Below are 17581 nucleotides of genomic sequence, written 5' to 3' on the forward strand. Positions count from 1 at the left end.
TTCCTGCCAGAGCTGTTCATGGAATGTCTGCTCACCCCACCCAGGTCCACCTGCCTTCTGCCCCTCCCCCGCTGCAGAATGTTTCAGTTCCACATTCTACTGTTTGAATTCAAACATTTCCCTCCTTTACTTGGATGCTGAGCATCTGCTGGAGCAGGTCACTCTTTGGGTCTTGGTCTTGACTTTTCTCATTGAGGCTACCAGGCAGCAGTGGTCGATGTCCAAGCCTATGGAAATGGCTTCAGAAGGAGGTAAGCCTGTAGGCTGGGGTTGTGTTCCCTGCCATTTCTCAGACCTTTGAGTCCACATGTGACATTTCACTGTGGGCACACGGTTGAACTGAAGTTGAGGAAGGAGAGAGCACTGGACCCATAAGGACATCTGGGGAGACTGAAGAGCCTGAAGAAACCTGAGGCTGCACTGGGGAGGAGGGTTCATTGGAAGTGGCTCAAGGGAAATTGCCCTGGTTATGGAGAAAGGATGGCAGCAGGCAGGCTTGATTATTTCTAGAAGGAAGATAAGCCACTTTGAAACGTGTGTGTAGGAAGTGTGGGTGATCTCCTGGTGGTGACACAGGAAGGGTCATGAGGAGGACCTAGCCCCATATTGTGTTTCTTAGGTACCCGAAGCTTGTCCCACCCCATGTCTTTCTGAGGGGTTTGGACTGGGGCATACTGTATCTAATTAGGCCATGGGGAGAGATAGTCTTATTAGAAAACTATTCAGTGGGACTGTGTGTGGTCACACCTGAAGTGAAATTTCCTCTGAGAGCTAGGCAGGAAGTTACTCTAACTGCTGCAGTCCAGACCGTCTCCACTCCTTCCAGCTCACAGCTGACGTCTCAGTTCAGGTAACAGTTGCCTTGGCTTTGACAGGGATGGGCATCCATGTAACTTCAACCAAGACAGGCCTCAGTTTCCCAAGATGTCCTAAACTGTTCTTCCTTTGGTGGAAAAGCAGCTCTTTAGACCTACTTCATCTTGTCCAATATCTCATAGTGGACCTTTGGCATATCTTGAGAAGAAGAGTTTCTACATTTTTCACGTCACTCCTTTGTGGACAGGGAACAGATGTGGAGGGTGGTTAGTTCTGATGGAATGTCAGTGAAAGCTGATTTCCTCTTTAAAGGGGGTAAGGAGTGTAGCCCAGAAGCAGGCAGACAATCTTCTCTGTTATGAGTAAAAGTCCTATGACACCTGTTCTGATTAATTAGGTGCACGTGGCATGTAACGTGTTCTCCTGAACAGGGATGTGTTCCAGACAACTTTATCACAATGACACCTGGATCATGCCTGTTTCTCAGTTTGTCTTCACTCTGTTATTGGGAACTCAAAGGGGAAGGACCCCAGGCAGTCTATACTCCCACAACCAATGTAACATGACCATTCCCTGGTCCTTGTCTAATCCTCTGCAGCCATTCACTGGCTGTGAAATGACAGAATTTAAGGGACAGATGCCCACTTCTCAGACTCCCCACAGTTCCTGCAAAGAGAATTCCTAGAGTGATGACATGGCTCTGGGCACTGGGAAGGGGGTTGTATAACCTGGCTCATATTAACTGTCTGCTGTGGTGATTCTGATGTGCATGCTGAGCCAGTGTGTTATGGGTTTGTATCAGAATTCCATTTGAGTGATATTTTCCATTATTTTTGTTTTGTGAGGCTTGAAAAGAGTGAGAGGATTTATACTGAGCACCAGGAAAAGGAAGACTGAGGTGAAGGTGGGGCCCTAATATTTTAAACACTGCCTGTCCACAAAGGGTCTTTGGGTGCCTAGAACTTACCCTGGAGAAGGTCCTCACCTTCTAGTGCACCTGCTGAGGGGCATTTCTCACAGAGCAGATGTCCACCCAGTTCCGGATCTGGGAGACAGCCTGTGAGGTTTGGGTCCCAGGGAGTGCCTGAGGGAGGCTCTCTGAGCCAGCACTTGCTGAAGAGATTTCTTCTTGACAGACGGCTCAGGGACCTTGGTGGCTAGGAGTGAGGTCACCAGTGGAATAATTCTCATCAGAGGTCAGATCGTGAAAATCATTAGAAGACATGTCCATGCTGCACACACTGTCCAGATGTCCTCATCTGTGGAGATTTACACTCTGATTCTCTCCAGAGAGCCTCAGTCCCAGTGAGAGAGTCATTTCCTAGGCAGGTTGATAAGAAGTCTAGGGGTCTCCAAGGACAGAGGGGTCTGAAATTCTCAAGGAGGAAGAAAGGACAAAAAAATTTTTTCCCTCTACATTCCTTAGGATTATATAACAATAATGTATCCTGCCTGAGGACAATCTCTTAACATGTAAATTATGGGAGTAGATCTGGTGAGGTCTTTATAAGAATTATATAACAATAATGTATCCTGACAGAATGTGGTCCACTGGAGAAGGGAATGGCAAACCACTTCAGTATTCTTGCCTTAAGAACCCCATGAACAGTATGAAAAGGCAAAATGATAGGATACTGAAAGAGGAACTCCCCAGGTTGATAGGTGCCCAATATACTACTGGAGATCAGTGGAGAAATAACTCCAGAAAGAATGAAAGGATGGAGCCAAAGCAAAAATAATACCCAGTTGTGGAAGTGACTGGTGGGTGATAGAAGCAAGATCTGATGCTGTAAAGAGCAATATTGCATAGGAACCTGGAATGTTAGGTCCATGATTCAAGGCAAATTGGAAGTAGTCAAACAGGAGATGGCAAGAGTAAACATTGACATTCTAGGCATCAGCGAACTAAAATGGACTGGAATGGGTGAATTTAACTCAGATGACCATTATATCTACTACTGCAGGCAGGAATCCCTTAGAAGAAATGGAGTAGCTATCATGGTCAACAAAAGAGTCCAAAATGCAGTACTTGGATGCAATCTCAAAAACGACAGAATGATCTCTGTTCATTTCCAAGGCAAACCATTCAATATCACAGTAATCCAAGTCTATGCCCCAACCAGTAATGCTGAAGAAGCTGAAGTTGAACGGTTGTATGAAGACCTACAAGACCTTTTAGAACTAACACCCAAAAAAGATGTCCTTTTCATTATAGGGGACGGGAATGCAAAAGTAGGAAGTCAAGAAACACCTGGGGTAACAGGCAAATTTGGCCTTGGAATACAGAATGAAGCAGGGCAAAGGCTAATAGAGTTTTGCCAAGAGAATGCACTGGTCATAGCAAACACCCTCTTCCAACAACACAAGAGAAGACTCTACACATGGATATCACCAGATGGTCAACACCGAAATCAGATTGATTATATTCTTTGCAGCCAAAGATGGAGAAGCTCTATACAGTCAGCAAAAACAAGACTGGGACCTGACTGTGGCTCAGATCATGAACTCCTTATTGGAAAATTCAGACTTAAATTGAAGAAAGTGGGGAAAACCACTAGACCATTCAGGTATGACCTAAATCAAATAGTTACAGAAAAACATCTATTTCTCCTTTATTGACTATGCCAAAGCCTTTGACTGTGTGGATCACAATCAACTGTGGAAAATTCTGAAAGAGATGGGAATACCAGACCACCTGACCTGCCTCTTGAGAAACCTATATGCAGGTCAGGAAGCAACAGTTATAACTGGACATGGAACAACAGACTGGTTCCAAATAGGAAAAGGAGTACGTCAAGGCTGTATATTGACACCTTGCTTATATGCAGAGTACATCATGCGAAATGCTGGGCTGGATGAAGCACAAGCTGGAATCAAGACTGCTGGGAAAAATATCAATAACCTCAGATATGCAGATGACACCACCCTTATGGCAGAAAGTGAAGAGGAACTAAAGAGCCTCTTGATGAAAGTGAAAGAGGAGAGTGAAAAAGTTGGCTTAAAGCTCAACATTCAGAAAACGAAGATCATGGCATCTGGTCCCATCACTTCATGGCAAATAGATGGGGAAACAGTGAAAACAGTGTCAGACTTTATTTTTTTGGGCTCCAAAATCACTGCAGATGGTGATTGCAGCCATGAAATTAAAAGATGCTTACTCCTTGGAAGGAAAGTTATGACCAACCTAGATAGCATATTCAAAAGCAGAGACATTACCTTGCCAACAAAGTTCCATCTAGTCAAGGCTATGGTTTTTCCAGTGGTCATGTATGGATGTGAGAGTTGGACTATGAAGAAAGCTGAGTGCTGAAGAATTGATGCTTTTGAACTGTGGTGTTGGAGAAGACTCTTGAGAGTCCCTTGGACTGCAAGGAGATCCAACCAGTCCATTCTAAAGATCAGTCCTGGGTGTTCATTGGAAGGACTGATGCTAAAGCTGAAACTCCAATACTTTGGCCACCTCATGCAGAGTTGACTCATTGGAAAAGACTCTGATGCTGAGAAAGATTGAGGGCAGGAGGAGAAGGGGACGACAGAGGATGAGATGGCTGGATGGCATCACCGACTTGATGCACATGAGTTTGGGTGAACTCTGGGAGTTGGTGATGGACAGGGAGGCCTGGTGTGCTGCAAATCATGGGGTTGCAAAGAGTCGGACACAACTGAGCAACTGAACTGAACTGAACTGAATGTATCCTGCCTGAGGACAGTCTCTGGATTAAACCTTCTGGCTAATCCTGTTATCTTAAAATGTAAATTATGAGAGTAGGTCTTTACAGCCTCCAGACATTCTTTTGATTCATTAGTGAGTATATAACTCCACTGCTAACACTAGCAAGGGGGTACTCTTTCTGCCCCCTTCTGATGCCTATGTCAGAAGCTTTCTCTATCTCCTTTATACTTTAAAAAAACTTTATTACACAAAATCTCTGAGCAATCAAGCCTCATCTCTGGCCCCGGATTGAATTATTCTCCTCCGGAGGCCAAGAATCCCAGCATCTTTTTGTGGTTCAGCAACAACCTTTCATCTGTTGCCCATTCTCCTCCTCCATTCAAATCTTTCCTTTGTCTCAACAGCATCTCCAGAGCTGGGAACAGATGTAGCCGTGACCCCTGGTGCCTCCTTGCCTCCTTTCAGGACAATGCCCTTTCCTCCACCCATTCCTGGCCCCCAAAACTGGCCACCCTGGGAGCAACACCTGCCACCTTCCATGACCCCATCATTCCCTCCTGGTGGCACTCAGCTGCTGCCAGCTTTTCCAAGGACACCTTTGGTGCCCAATGCTGGCCATGGCCCCAGTGCCCCTGGGGCTTGCAACATCATTGTCCAAGTCAGGTCAAAAGGAAGGCCAGTGGAGCACCCGCAGACTCAGACCTTTGTCCTTACTCAGGCTCCCCTCAACTGGAGCACTCCAGGGCCCCTCAGCAGGAGTACTTCATGTCCTGTCCCCCTATTCTTAACAACCCCTGCGATGGAGACCATTGTGACTGCCCCAGCTGTTGGAGTAGCTCAGTCTGGCAAGGGAAGCTGGACCCCAGGCTTTCTACCTCAAGCTCCACTACCAGCTGCCCAGCTGGCCCCCATCATTCCCCAAGTGAACTTGGGGCCACAGTCACATGGCACTTCCAGGGAGGGCAGCCTGGCCACCAACCAGTCCAAGGCCTCGCAGGACTCCTGTAACCCCAAGAGCGTGTATGAGAACTTCCGATGTTGGCAGCGCTTCAAGTCTCTGGCCCGGAGACACCTTCCCCAGAGTCCTGATGCTGAAGCTCTTTCCTGCTTTCTCATGTGAGTGAACAGCCAGGGGGTCATGAGGTTATCAGAGCTTTTAGATAAAAACGAACTGGGGGGTGGATGCTCAGATTAGGTTTGTAGGGATACCAGGAAGAAAGTCTGAGGGTGATGTCCCTGCTGTGAGAAGGCACATTTTGGTCCTACACATCACCATGCAAGTTCCTGACATCCTTTCAGTACCTTATCTCAGTTATATCACTGCCTTGTGAGTACAGCCAACTTGACTTTCCATGATGCTCATGGTGATGTTGATGAAGACTTGTAGCCAGAGAGGGTTTTGGTGTGAGGTGAGGAGGCACAGATGGGATGCTGCACTCCTTTGTGGTGCCATATCCTTTCACACAGGACTTGAGTGTCCATGGTCAGGGGATGTCCCTTCAGAAAGGAGAGGGAGTGCAAGGTCCAGGATAGAGCTCTATGCATGCCTCAAGAACAAGAACCTCCTTGTTCTGGAGAATTCTTAGAACTGGGTGGTGGTAGAGCTCACAGGGCATGTGCTCTCTCCTCCTAGAGCTGGGAGCCTGGCAGGCATTTCCCTCCTAAACCTCAGTTCCCTTGTAAAAAAAAAAGGGGGGGGGGGACAATTGCACTTAACTCAGAGAACAGTGCAGAAGACTCTTTAGGCTAATCTATGAAGTGTTAGCAGACTGCCTGGCACATGCCATGCCTCACTGATGATAGGGATTTTTATAGTGAAAAGGCAATCTTGCAAAGGAAGGAGCCCTCACAAGGCTCCCTGTCCCAGCCTTAGCCTGGGAATGGATGGTCATCCTCCAGTGAGAGTGAGGCGGTGATGGCAGCAGCAGGAAGGCTTGTCCTTGCTCTCTCAGGCCTGTCTCTCACCTTCCTGATGCTCAGTCATGCTATCTTGGGTTATGTGGTCCAAGTTGCTGGGTGGAATCAGATGAGTGGAGACTGGGCTGGACTCTGAAACAGACCCTGATGGCTTACAGCCCAGTGCTTCGGTCCCTGGCTCGCCTGAAGCCCACCATGACGCTGGAGGAGGGACTGTGGCGGGCTGTGCAGGAATGGCAGCACAGAAGCAACTTTGACCGGATGATCTACTATGAGATGGCCAGAAAGTGAGTCAGCATCCTGGGCCCTAGAGCTGTGTGGTGGGTAAGAGGGGTGGGTGAGGGTTAGACCCCAGGTCAGGGTCTGGCTGTGGGCATGCTCATCAAGCAGGATAGAGGAGGGCTGTCACTCAGCACAGGGCCCCCACAGCCCAGATGCCCTACTCCGTTCCAGAACCCCTCTCTCATCTTGAGAGCGTGGGACTTCAGTACTTCCTCCAGCAGCACCTCTGATCTCCCCTGATGGTGACCTACCTTTGGCTTGACATGAAGGTCTCAGGATGGGTTTGGGTAAAGCTTTGAGCCCAGGAAGGGTCCAACCCCAGCCATAGGGGCTGTGCAGGGGCATGCTCTCCACCCACCAGCCTGCTGCTTCCTTAGTGGTGGGTGGCTGGCAGCCACTGACATAGAATTTGGGACCCCCTCTTCTCGTGAAAAGTGGCTGGAGTGGGTACCCTGATCTCCCTGAAGAGGCTGGGGAAGCCAGCATGTCATCAGCCCAAACGTCTCTGGCCATTCCAGTATTTTCTCCACGGCAATCTTTTTAGTTTAAAAAATAGAACCAAACAAACATCTCTCAGAGGAAAGGAAAGCCTCTCCTCTAAGCTTAGCAGCCAAATCCTCCAACCTTTCCTGGGCCCTGTCTCCAGGCTTATGTTCCAGGACTCTCAGCCCCTGTCCAGGGTCCTGGATTCAGCAAGGACTGCTTTGGGGACATGTGCCTGATTCAGCCTCTGGCCATCAGCCCTTCATATAGTTCTGGATGGGAATGGGGGCATGAGGAGAGTCCCCTGTGGGGTCTGCCTCTGTCCTGAGGGCCTGGTTCAATTAGGCAGCCTCGGTCTATGCTCTTGAGTGCCCTCCAAGTGCTGGTGGGGCAGGAAGAGTCCCAGATGTTGAGTCTGTTCCAGGAGAGCCCTCTGCTGGGAATAGTACCTCCCAGGGCCCTGTCCACCCCAAGACACACCCTCTCCCAGCCCCTCATTCTGTGTTGCCTTTGTTCCCGGCTCCAAAGCCCAGGCCTTTTTCTCAGTGTGCCGTATGCCTCCATCACTCCCAGGTTCATGGAATTTGAGGCAGAGGAGGTGATGCAGATTCAGAAGTTACAGTGGATGCAGGGGGTGCAAGGCCTGCCTCCTCCAGTCCCACCGAAGCTAGATCCTCAGGGGTCCTCAGCCCCGACAATGTGCCCTCAGCCAGGCACCCATGTTCCCACTGGAGTTCAAAGCAAAGGTAACGTGGGCCAAGGGATGACCGCTGGCCCCATTTGGATCCTTTTCCTTCAAGAGGGTCATTAGTCTTTCAACCAGAACAGCCAGTAAGACAGGGTCTCAGTTGTCCTTTGTCACTGCTGCTGCTGCTGCTGAGTCGCTTCAGTCGTGTCTGACTCTGTGCGACCCCATAGACGGCAGCCCACCAGGCTCCCCCGTCCCTGGGATTCTCCAGGCAAGAACCCTGGAGTGGGTTGCCATTTCCTTTGTCACTACAGGGTATTATCTCCATCAGTTTAATAACTCCTCTTTCACCTCCCTGTCAAAAGACCCCACACGAAGTGGGCTTGTTAGGGATACCCTGAAGAATCAAGGTTCCACATTCCTCACAGGACTCTCTTAGATGGCCCCCTCCCCCTCCCACTGTGCATGAGGCTTCAGGTGGTGCTAACCCTGCCCACCCCTAAGTCACTGACCCCCAAATACTGCCCACTCCAGCGCGTGCTCAGTGGTCAGGAGGTGGACGCAGAAGCCCCTCACCTTCCTTCCCTCTTTCCTGCTCTGCCTCAGCCAGTGCTCCCCGGAAGGCCGGGCCCCGGGCCCATCCCACCCGCTCGCAGCCACACAGAGCCCAGCGGCACCCGGGGACCAAGGCCCCCGAGGAGATTCCCCCTGAGGCTGTGAGAGAGTATGTGAACATCATGGAGGTGCTGGTGGGGCCCATCCACTCAGCCACGGGCAAGTCAGAGGCAGAATGTGGAAAGGATGAGGATGAGCTGAAGCAGGAAGAGGACGGGACCTATGCAGACCCGGATCTCCTGAGCTACATTGACAAGCTGTGTTCCCAGGAAGAGTTCGTCACCAAGGTGGGCTGGGCATGGAGCCTGGGGTCGACAAGATTCCAAGGCATGGAGCTCTCAGCACCCAAGATCTGGGTTCTGCCCAGGCCAATGGGACTGAAGCTCTGTTCATGTGCTTTGTGTGTGTGTCCATATGTGTGTGGAGTGTGTGTATGCACATGTATGAGTGTCCATGTCTGTGTCTGTCTGTGTGTATGCCTTCATATGTCTGTATAAGTATGTATATATGTGCTTTTTTATTGGAGTATAATTGCTTCACAATGTTCTGTCAGCTTCTGCTGTACAGCACGTGAATCATCCATATGTATACATATATCCCCCACCCCTCACTCTTGAGCATCCACCCCACCCCCACTAGAGAACAGGAGTGGGTCTCTACTTTTCACTTTCCTCTAGGTCTTCTTGGCTCCCAGGCCATTCCTGGCCAAGAATGCTCACAGCCTTTTCCTTCTGTTCCAGGTAGAGGCAATCATTCACCCTCGATTCCTGGCAGACTTGCTTTCCCCAGAACCACAACTGGATCCCTTGGCACTAGCTGAGGAGCTGGAACAGGAGGAAGGCCTCACCCCTGAGGAGGTGAGCAGGAGAGGGAGGGATACTTATGGAGCCTGTGGGTGGGGACCCCATGTGACCCAGGGGAGCCAGGGGAGGGAGGGACCCCAGGTAGAACAGGGGAGACAAGGGTCTCCCAGGTAAACCAGGGCATGGGGGACCCTGGTGAGCAAGGGAGACATAGAACCCCAGAGCAGGAGGCTTCCATGGCTCTGTCCATCCCTCCCCTGCCTGGGACATCTGGCCTGGAGGAGAGCCTGCTCTGGGGTAGGTGCAGTGCTGGGTGATAGGAGGGAGAGGATAGGGAGCTGGGGCGGGTGATGGGGGAGGAAAGGACACAAAGCTGGGAACAAGGTGCAGGAGGCCAGCAGGAACACCACAGTGTCTACATTTGGATTTGAGTCTCAGGGTCGCCCCTCCTCTCCACCCCACCCAGGGCCATGTCCCACTGCCCACGGCTCCTCCTCTCACATGTGGGTGTGCAGAGCAGTCACTGCCCTCTTCTCTCCTACCAGCTGGTGCAGAAACGACTCCTGGCCTTGAAGGAAGACAAGGGAGTGCGGACACCCAGCAGTCAAAGTGTACCCGAAGTGGACTCAAGTCCTTCTGAGTCTGACGCCAGCAAAGATGCCCAGAGATATGATCAAGGCCCCCAGCTAGGGGTCAGACATGAAGCCTGCCCACCAGAGGTTGATTTCGAGGCTGTTCACAGGTTCAGCCAAGCAAACACTGGCCTATCCAGGGCCAAAGACCTTGTTCCCTCTCCGGGACAGCAGGAGTTGCCTCCATTCCAGCCAGGACAACCCTCCCCTCCCCAGGGTCAGAGGTGCACTGGCCCTCAGCCAGGACCCAGGGATACCTCAGTTCTCAGAAAGGCCTTTCCAATTCTGGGGGCCCGAGGGCCCAGGGACGGGTCCAGCGAGGATGAGGAGGAGCTCCCCAGCTTGGCCTTTCTCTTGGCCTCGCAGCACAGCCTGCTGCCCTGGAGGCTGTCCCAGAGTCCTGTCCCTGCCTCAGGCCAGGCCCCCTCCTCTCAGAGAATAGGCCTCAGCCCAGCTCCTCTGGCTGCTGCCAAGTCTAGGAAGCAGGCTCTGTGTGGAGGCTCAGCTGCTGTTGAGATGCTGCCTGGCCTGGGGGCTGGGCTCGAGGTCTCTGAGAGCCCAGCCCTGGCTCTGGGACTGGTTCGCCCCTCACAGCTAAGAAAGAGAAAGTGTGACCCATTTGTCACAGGAAGGAAGAGGAATCGGCTCTGCAGCCAGTAGGGAACAGTGGGCCAGCCCCAAGGGGAGCCTAGGGCTCCTCAGCTCGTGGGTGATCCTGGCTGCTGTTGGAGGAAGGGACTCCAGGGCAGGGAGGGGATTGGGCTTGTGGGAGCTTCAAGAGGTGGGGGAGGTGGATCTGGGTGGGCATGGGTGGCAGCAGGATCTTTGGAGAAATGTATGTAAAATGTGAATAAACATAGTTTTGTTGGGAAATGCTCTTGGGTAACCGTCTTCTTATTCGTGTCTGCTCTGCTCCACAGAGAGGGGTCCTGACAGGAAGGAAGGACCAGGGAGGTCACAGGTGCTGTGGGCCTCCAGGTGGCCAAGTCTTGCCTCCACACAGACAAGGACTCCTCAGGCGTCTCCTGAGAGCTCTCAGCTCTCATCCTCCACAGGAACCTCCTCGTCATCCCCTTCTCTAAAGCCAGCTTGGCTTGAGACCTTGGGGACATCTGTACCATCATCTGCATCCCTGGACAATCTAGGGATGGAGAGCTGCTGTCCTGCCCTCAGCCCTCTGGACACTAAGCAGTTTCCAGGATGGAGCCTGGTGACAGCTTTTGTCTTTACGGAGCTTCGCTCTGCTTCCTGAAGCAGCCAGATGAAGGGGCTGGGCTGATCCTCTGCTCATCCAGGGTTTCCTGTGTGGTGGCCTGACCAGAGAGGAAGAATCTCGGTCATAGGGTCTGGATTGTCTGCCTCTCTGCCTGGCTGGAGGGTGAGCACCCTCTAGTCTCGGAGGGATTACTGCAGTGTGGAGAGTGGTGGAGGCAGCTACCTCTTAGTCCCAGTGAGGATGAAACAGGGGAAACGGGTGAGAGGAAATTCATGGGGTGCCCATTAAAGCTGTGTATAAGGAAAATGACAGCTGGGCCCCTTTCTGGAATTTATGGGAATTTTGTGCAGGAGTGTCTTGTTCAGGGGAGGGAGGGGACCCATCTTGCTGTGGCTATGGGGACTGACCTTAGGGGCCCAGGGTTCTGCAAAGACATCCCACAACTACTGTCCCTTCCCTTCCCACCCATGGCTGGACATGTGTGTGTATTGGGGTCAACACTGATCTATATTCACACATGAGACAGTTCTTCCTAACAACATATGGCCCAGGGAATCTGGCCTTGAAGGCCAGCGGAATTTGATTATAGGACTTTCACAGGCCTGGGGCAACAGACACTCCAGTCTTGGAAGGCATAAACAAAATCTGGCACGCACCAAGACCCAGAGGAAAGGAGCGGTGACCCCACAAGAGACTGAACCAAAACTACCTGCTATTGTTGGAGGGTCTCCTGCAGAGGCATGGGTGGTAGGGGCTCCACCATTGTATCATTACTGGTCAAAAGAAAAATAATGGAATTCTATATCATCAAAACTACCATTTAATAGAAAAACCTGTAATGACTTTTTATAATCCAGATGCATATCAGAATTATCTTGGAAATTTTTGAAAAATACAAATACTCAAGCACTGTTTTTTAAAATTTTTTGCCAGAGCTTCAGATATGTTTCTAATGAACATTGAGTTCAGTTCAGTTCAGTCGTTTCAGTCGTGTCTGACTCTTTGAGACTTCATGGACTGCAGCACGCCAGGCCTCCCTGTCCATCACTAACTCCCAGAGCGTACTCAAACTCATGTCCATTGAGTCAGTGATGCCATCCAACCATCTCATCCTCTGTTGTCCCCTTCTTCTCCCACCTTCAATCTTTCCTAGCATCCGGGTCTTTTCAAATGAGTCTGTTCTTTGAATCAGGTGGCCAGAGTATTGGAGTTTCCGCTTCAGCATCCATCCTTCCAATGAATATTCAGGACTGATTTCCTTTAGGATGGACTGGTTGGATCTCCTTGCAGTCCAAGGGACTCTCAAGAGTCTTTTCTAACACCACAGTTCAAAAGCATCAATTTTTCGGTGGTCAGCTTTTTTTATAGTCCAACTCTCACATTCATATATGACTACTGGAAAAAACCATAGCTTTGACTGGATGGACCTTTGTTGGCAAAGTAATGTCTCTGTTTTTTAATATGCTGTCTGCTACTGCTGCTGCTAAGTCACTTCAGTCGTGTCCGACTCTGTGCGACCCCATAGACGGCAGCCCACCACGCTTCCCCGTCCCTGGAATTCTCCAGGCAAGAACACTGGAGTGGGTTGCCATTTCCTTCTCCAATGTATGAAAGTGAAAAATGAAAGTGAAAGTGAAGTTGTGTCTGACTCCTAGCGACCCCATGGACTGCAGCCTACCAGGCTCCTCCGTCCATGGGATTTTCCAGGCAAAAGTACTGGAGTGGGGTGCCATTGCCTTCTCCGAATATGCTGTTTAGGTTGGTCATAATTTTTCTTCCAAGGAGCAAGCGTCTTTTAATTTCAAGGTTGCAGTCACCATCTGCAGTGATTTTGGAGCCCCCCAAAATAAAGTCTGACACTGTTTCCCCATCTATTTCCCATGAAGGGTTGGGACCAGATGCGTGATCTTAGTTTTTTAAACGCTGAGTTTTAAGCCAACTTTTTCACTCTCCTCTTTCACTTGCATCAAGAGGCTCTTTAGTTCTTCTTCACTTTCTGCCATAAGGGTGGTGTCATCTGAGTATATGAGGTTACTGATATTTCTCCTGGCAATCTTGATTTCAGCTTGTGCTTCATCCAGCCCAGCATTTCGCATGATGTACTCTGCATATAAGTAAAATAAGCAGGGTGACAATATACAGCCTTGACGTACTCCTTTCTCTATTTGGAATCAGTCTATTGTTCCATGTCCAGTTTTAGCTGTTGTTTCTTGACCTGCATACAGATTTCTCAAGAGGCAGGTCAGATGGTCTGGTATTCCCATCTCTTGAAGAATTTTCTACAGTTTGTTGTGATCCACACAGTCAAATGCTTTGGCATAGTCAATAAAGCAGAAGTAGATGTTTTTCTGGAACTCTCTTGCTTTTTCAATGATCCAACAGATGTTGGAACATATCTGGACTATATAAGGCTCTTTTATCTAGTTTGTTTAACTTTTTCCATTTCATATTCAGGGCTCCCATTTCATTTAGTCTATGTTTTCTAATTTCTCCATCTCTTCTTTTTTCTTGGTGTTCTTCCTCAAGCCTTTATCCAGTGTAGTAGAAAAGCTCTTGTGTACATATATATAAATAATATGTATAATATATGTATTTTAGAAAACTTATTAATTTTTGCCTAACTAAAAAATTTACAACATTTTGATTCCACTTGTTTGACTTAGTGTAAATAGAATGCTAGTTTTCTAATTTAAAAAATAGATATATAATAAGCAGCAAAGGTTTACTATATAGCACAGGGAATTATAGTCCATATCTTATAGCAACCTATAATGGAAAACAATTTTAAAAATAATATATATGTATATGTATAACTGAATCACACACAAAAAATAATTCTACTTTTTGAAATTTAGTAATGTTTATCTTTTGTCCAGTTTTTCTAATCATCCTATGAACATCTAATAGCAACGTGTGAGATACAAAATTTTAAGTATGTCTGTATAGGATATAAGATTAATATAAATAGAAATCTATTATATTTAAATTATTAATGACATCATTCAAGATGCTTCTATTCTTATTTTTATGCACTTAATAAAATATTCTCAGAGAAATGTGAGTATGCCTCGCTATGATTATATTTATTTTTCTTTTCCTTTATATTTCTTCTAATTTTTGCCTTATGTATCTTTGTGTCTTTGATGTTAGGTGCCAAATGATTTATGATGTCTATCTTCTTTGTGAGTTGTACCTTTTATCATTAAAAATATTCATCTTTGTTTCATCTAGAAATACTTAAATAAATTTATGCAGTAAAAAAAAATCAGAACTCAGAGATTTGGAAAATTATTAGCCTATCCATATTTCAAAGTGAGCAAGTTTGTTCTGGAGAAAACTCTAAGGGTATAGCTGAGCAACCATTTGAAGAAGAGATCATGGATGTGGCTCATTAATTTAATCAGTCTTCTCAACAGAGGCCAAGAATAGAGAGAGATAAACCAGCAGAGACTTTCCTGTCACTTTGAACTAAAGGGAGCGAGAACGCCACAGTGAAATGAAAATATCTCCTGCCATATTAATCAGCAAGAATTGCCACAGCCATCAGTAATTTCTAGCCTCCAAATGTGAATGAGAGCTCCCAGAACTGGATCCAGTGATGCTGCCACCTCCACCCCCACCCCATGGTGATTGCTGAGGAGCTGGGCTAACGCAAGAAGCAAGGTGAGCAAGGAAAGAGGATTGGCCCCAGATAGCTGAGCTGTGGTGGTGATCAAAACCATCCCCAAGAAAAGGCAAAATGGCAACATGGCTGTCTGAGGAGGCCTTACAATAGCTGAGAAAAGAGAACCGAAAGGCAAAGGAGAAAAGGAAAGATATCCCCAACTGAATGCAGAGTTCCAAAGAATAGCAAGGAGCGATAAGAACAATGCAAAGAAATAGAGGAAAACAATAGAATGGGAAAGACTAGCTATCTCTTCAAGAAAATTAGGGATACCAAGGGAATATTTCATGCAAAGATGGGCACAATAAAGAATAGAAATGATGTGGACCTAACAGAAGCAGAAGATATTAAGAAGAGGTGGCAAGAATACACAGAAGAACTGTACAAAAAAGATCTTCATGACCTAAATAACCAAGATGGTGCAGTCAGTCACCTAGAGCCAGACATCCCGGAATACAAAGTCAAGCATAGGAAGCATCACTATGAACAAAGCTAGTGCAGGTGATGCAATTCCAGCTGTGTGATAGCAACTCAGCTTGCACATTCAAGGACTTCTCAGGTGGTACTAGTGGTAAAGAACCTGCCTGCCAATCCAGGAGACATCATGCTGTACATTAGCTCCTCAGACCTTATTCCTTCATTTTGTTTCTCATTTTATAATGAAAAATTGTATCCATTTGCCAACCTGTTCTCATTTCCCCACAACTAGCTGCAGACAACAATTTCAACCCTCTGTTCTGTGATTCCTTTTTTTTTCTTTTAGATTCCACACATAAGTGATACTGTCAGGCTTATTTCACTTAGCATAGTGTTCTCCAGGTTCATTCAATGTTCTTGAAAATGTCAGGGTTTACTTTGATTAAGGCTGAATAATATCTCATTGTGTATGCTATGCATGTGCACGTGTGTGTATAACCTTTATCCATTTATCCACTGTAAACAGACCCACACTGATCTCCCATAGGGATCCCACTAACCCCACACAGGGATAGAATGACCAGGCTGGAGTAGGGGGAGACTCTGAGGTGGGGCTACCATAAGCCGTGGGCCCCTAACTTCTTTCCTCTGGGCTGTAGATGGTGGTGGGATGCCAGAGGCTCTTAGTCACTGCACCATCTATTGGGCACCTCTGCCACTTGCCTCCTTCCTCTACATCCCACACTAGGGGCACATTTGGAAGTCAAAGCAGGCACCTGGGAAGAGTGGCCCCTGGTCCCCTCACTACCCCCCAGCAGGGTACAGACAGAGGCCACCACCTCTCATGGGGAAAAAACAAAACAAAACAAAACATTTATTTCAGGAGACAAAATAATACATGGTTGGAAGAAACCATTAGCACATAGAGGATGTGCTAACAAGGAGAAAAACTTTTGTCTCGGCAGAATATGAATTTTTTTTTCCTGGAGAAGAGTCTTCCTACCAGGAATGCTGTGAAAAGCATGTTCTGATTGACCAGAAGAGGTGTATTTCCAAAGAAGATAGTGCCTTGGACAGTGGAGAGAAACAGCCTGGGACACATCATTGTTGATCCATGCTGGCAGGCTCTCCCTGGAGGGGGACCTGGCTCCCTGGGTGGGACGGTCCACTTGGATCCTGGGACTGGTCTACTTACTCGTTTTTGGACAGATGTGGCCCATGGGTGTAACTTGGTGATTGCGGGCTGTGTTTCTCCTCATTCTCCTTTACTCTGGGTAGTAGAGAAACCTGGTGTGGCCGTAATGTGAACCTAATGGGGCTCGGAGTTCTGCTTTGCACCAATTTAACTCCAAGGCATGAAGTCGATGGTGAAGCTCCATCTTTTCTTTAGAATCTGTCCAACAGCTGTCATGAGAGTCTGATCCTCAACAGCCCTGCTGTTGGTAATCAATCTGCTTTTGACTGGTTCCTGGCCCAAGGCGGCGGATGCTGCAAGCTTGCCTTTTTGCAGGGGCTGTTCTTATCCTTTGCATTTACTTGAGAAAATCCATTGCAGAACCTACTTAACCTGTGTTCTGAAGTGGCTTTCTGAAGGACCCTGTCTCTTCTTCAGGTTTAACTGTCGCAATTTGCTTCTCTGGGACTCTGCTGATATCTTTTGCTGGCCCAGGTTACTCATCCCTTAGGCCTCGTAGGCCCTCTATTCTGCCAACCCTTTTTATGCTGTCCTAGTTTGGACCTCCTGTAAGTCTTTCTTCTATCAGTGGGGACAAACTTATTGCTCAGATTCTTATATTGGGTTTGCTGTCTCAGGATCTCCTGCCGCCCCCTGGGTGCTCCCTCCACTGGAGTTAATGTTATAGAACGTCTGGTAATTGGACACATCTCCACTGGGCAAGTCCTGGGAATAGGAAAGAGATTCCTGAGAAGCCAAGATGTTTGCAGCAAAGAACATATCTGAGTGACAGTCCTTGAGAAGCATGTCAGTGGCGCAGTCTTGAAGGAGCACACCAGTTTCACGGTGTGCCCTTGGAACTCAAGCTTATGAAACTGTTCATTGGTGTGTAGATCTTCCTGATTCTAACTTTGTGTTTGAGGAGGGATTTTTATTGGACCTTGGAGATTGTGAACTCCTCATATCAATATTAATGACTTGGGATTTAATAAGTACTCTAGGTTCAAAATTACCTTACCATGCAGGGCCTCCTCCACAGATTCTTTGGTCCTGGCAGACTGGGGGCATTCGTTGAGGTCCATGACTGTCATGCTAGAGCAAGATGCTGGGGAGGCCTGCCCCCCAGCTTCCCTCTGTGGCTCATTCCTGGCTGTTTTGGGACTTTGACTAGAATTCAGGATGCATTTGTCCACTCCCACCA

General features: G+C 48.1%; 1 protein-coding gene across 1 annotated transcript in view; it reads left to right on the plus strand.

Annotated features, from left to right (window-relative positions):
• Positions 1-10569, plus strand: part of LOC102413820 (NUT family member 2G) — a 35100-nt gene extending 24531 nt beyond the window's left edge. Inside the window, 7 exon segments of the mRNA XM_045164722.1 lie at positions 158-251; positions 4955-5605; positions 6565-6693; positions 7745-7917; positions 8466-8761; positions 9215-9331; positions 9823-10569. Coding sequence (XP_045020657.1) covers positions 158-251; positions 4955-5605; positions 6565-6693; positions 7745-7917; positions 8466-8761; positions 9215-9331; positions 9823-10569 — 2207 coding nt within the window.
• The last annotated feature ends 7012 nt before the right edge of the window (positions 10570-17581 follow it).

This window comes from Bubalus bubalis, chromosome 3, assembly GCF_019923935.1.
Source record: "Bubalus bubalis isolate 160015118507 breed Murrah chromosome 3, NDDB_SH_1, whole genome shotgun sequence".
NCBI classification, from domain to species: domain Eukaryota; kingdom Metazoa; phylum Chordata; class Mammalia; order Artiodactyla; family Bovidae; genus Bubalus; species Bubalus bubalis.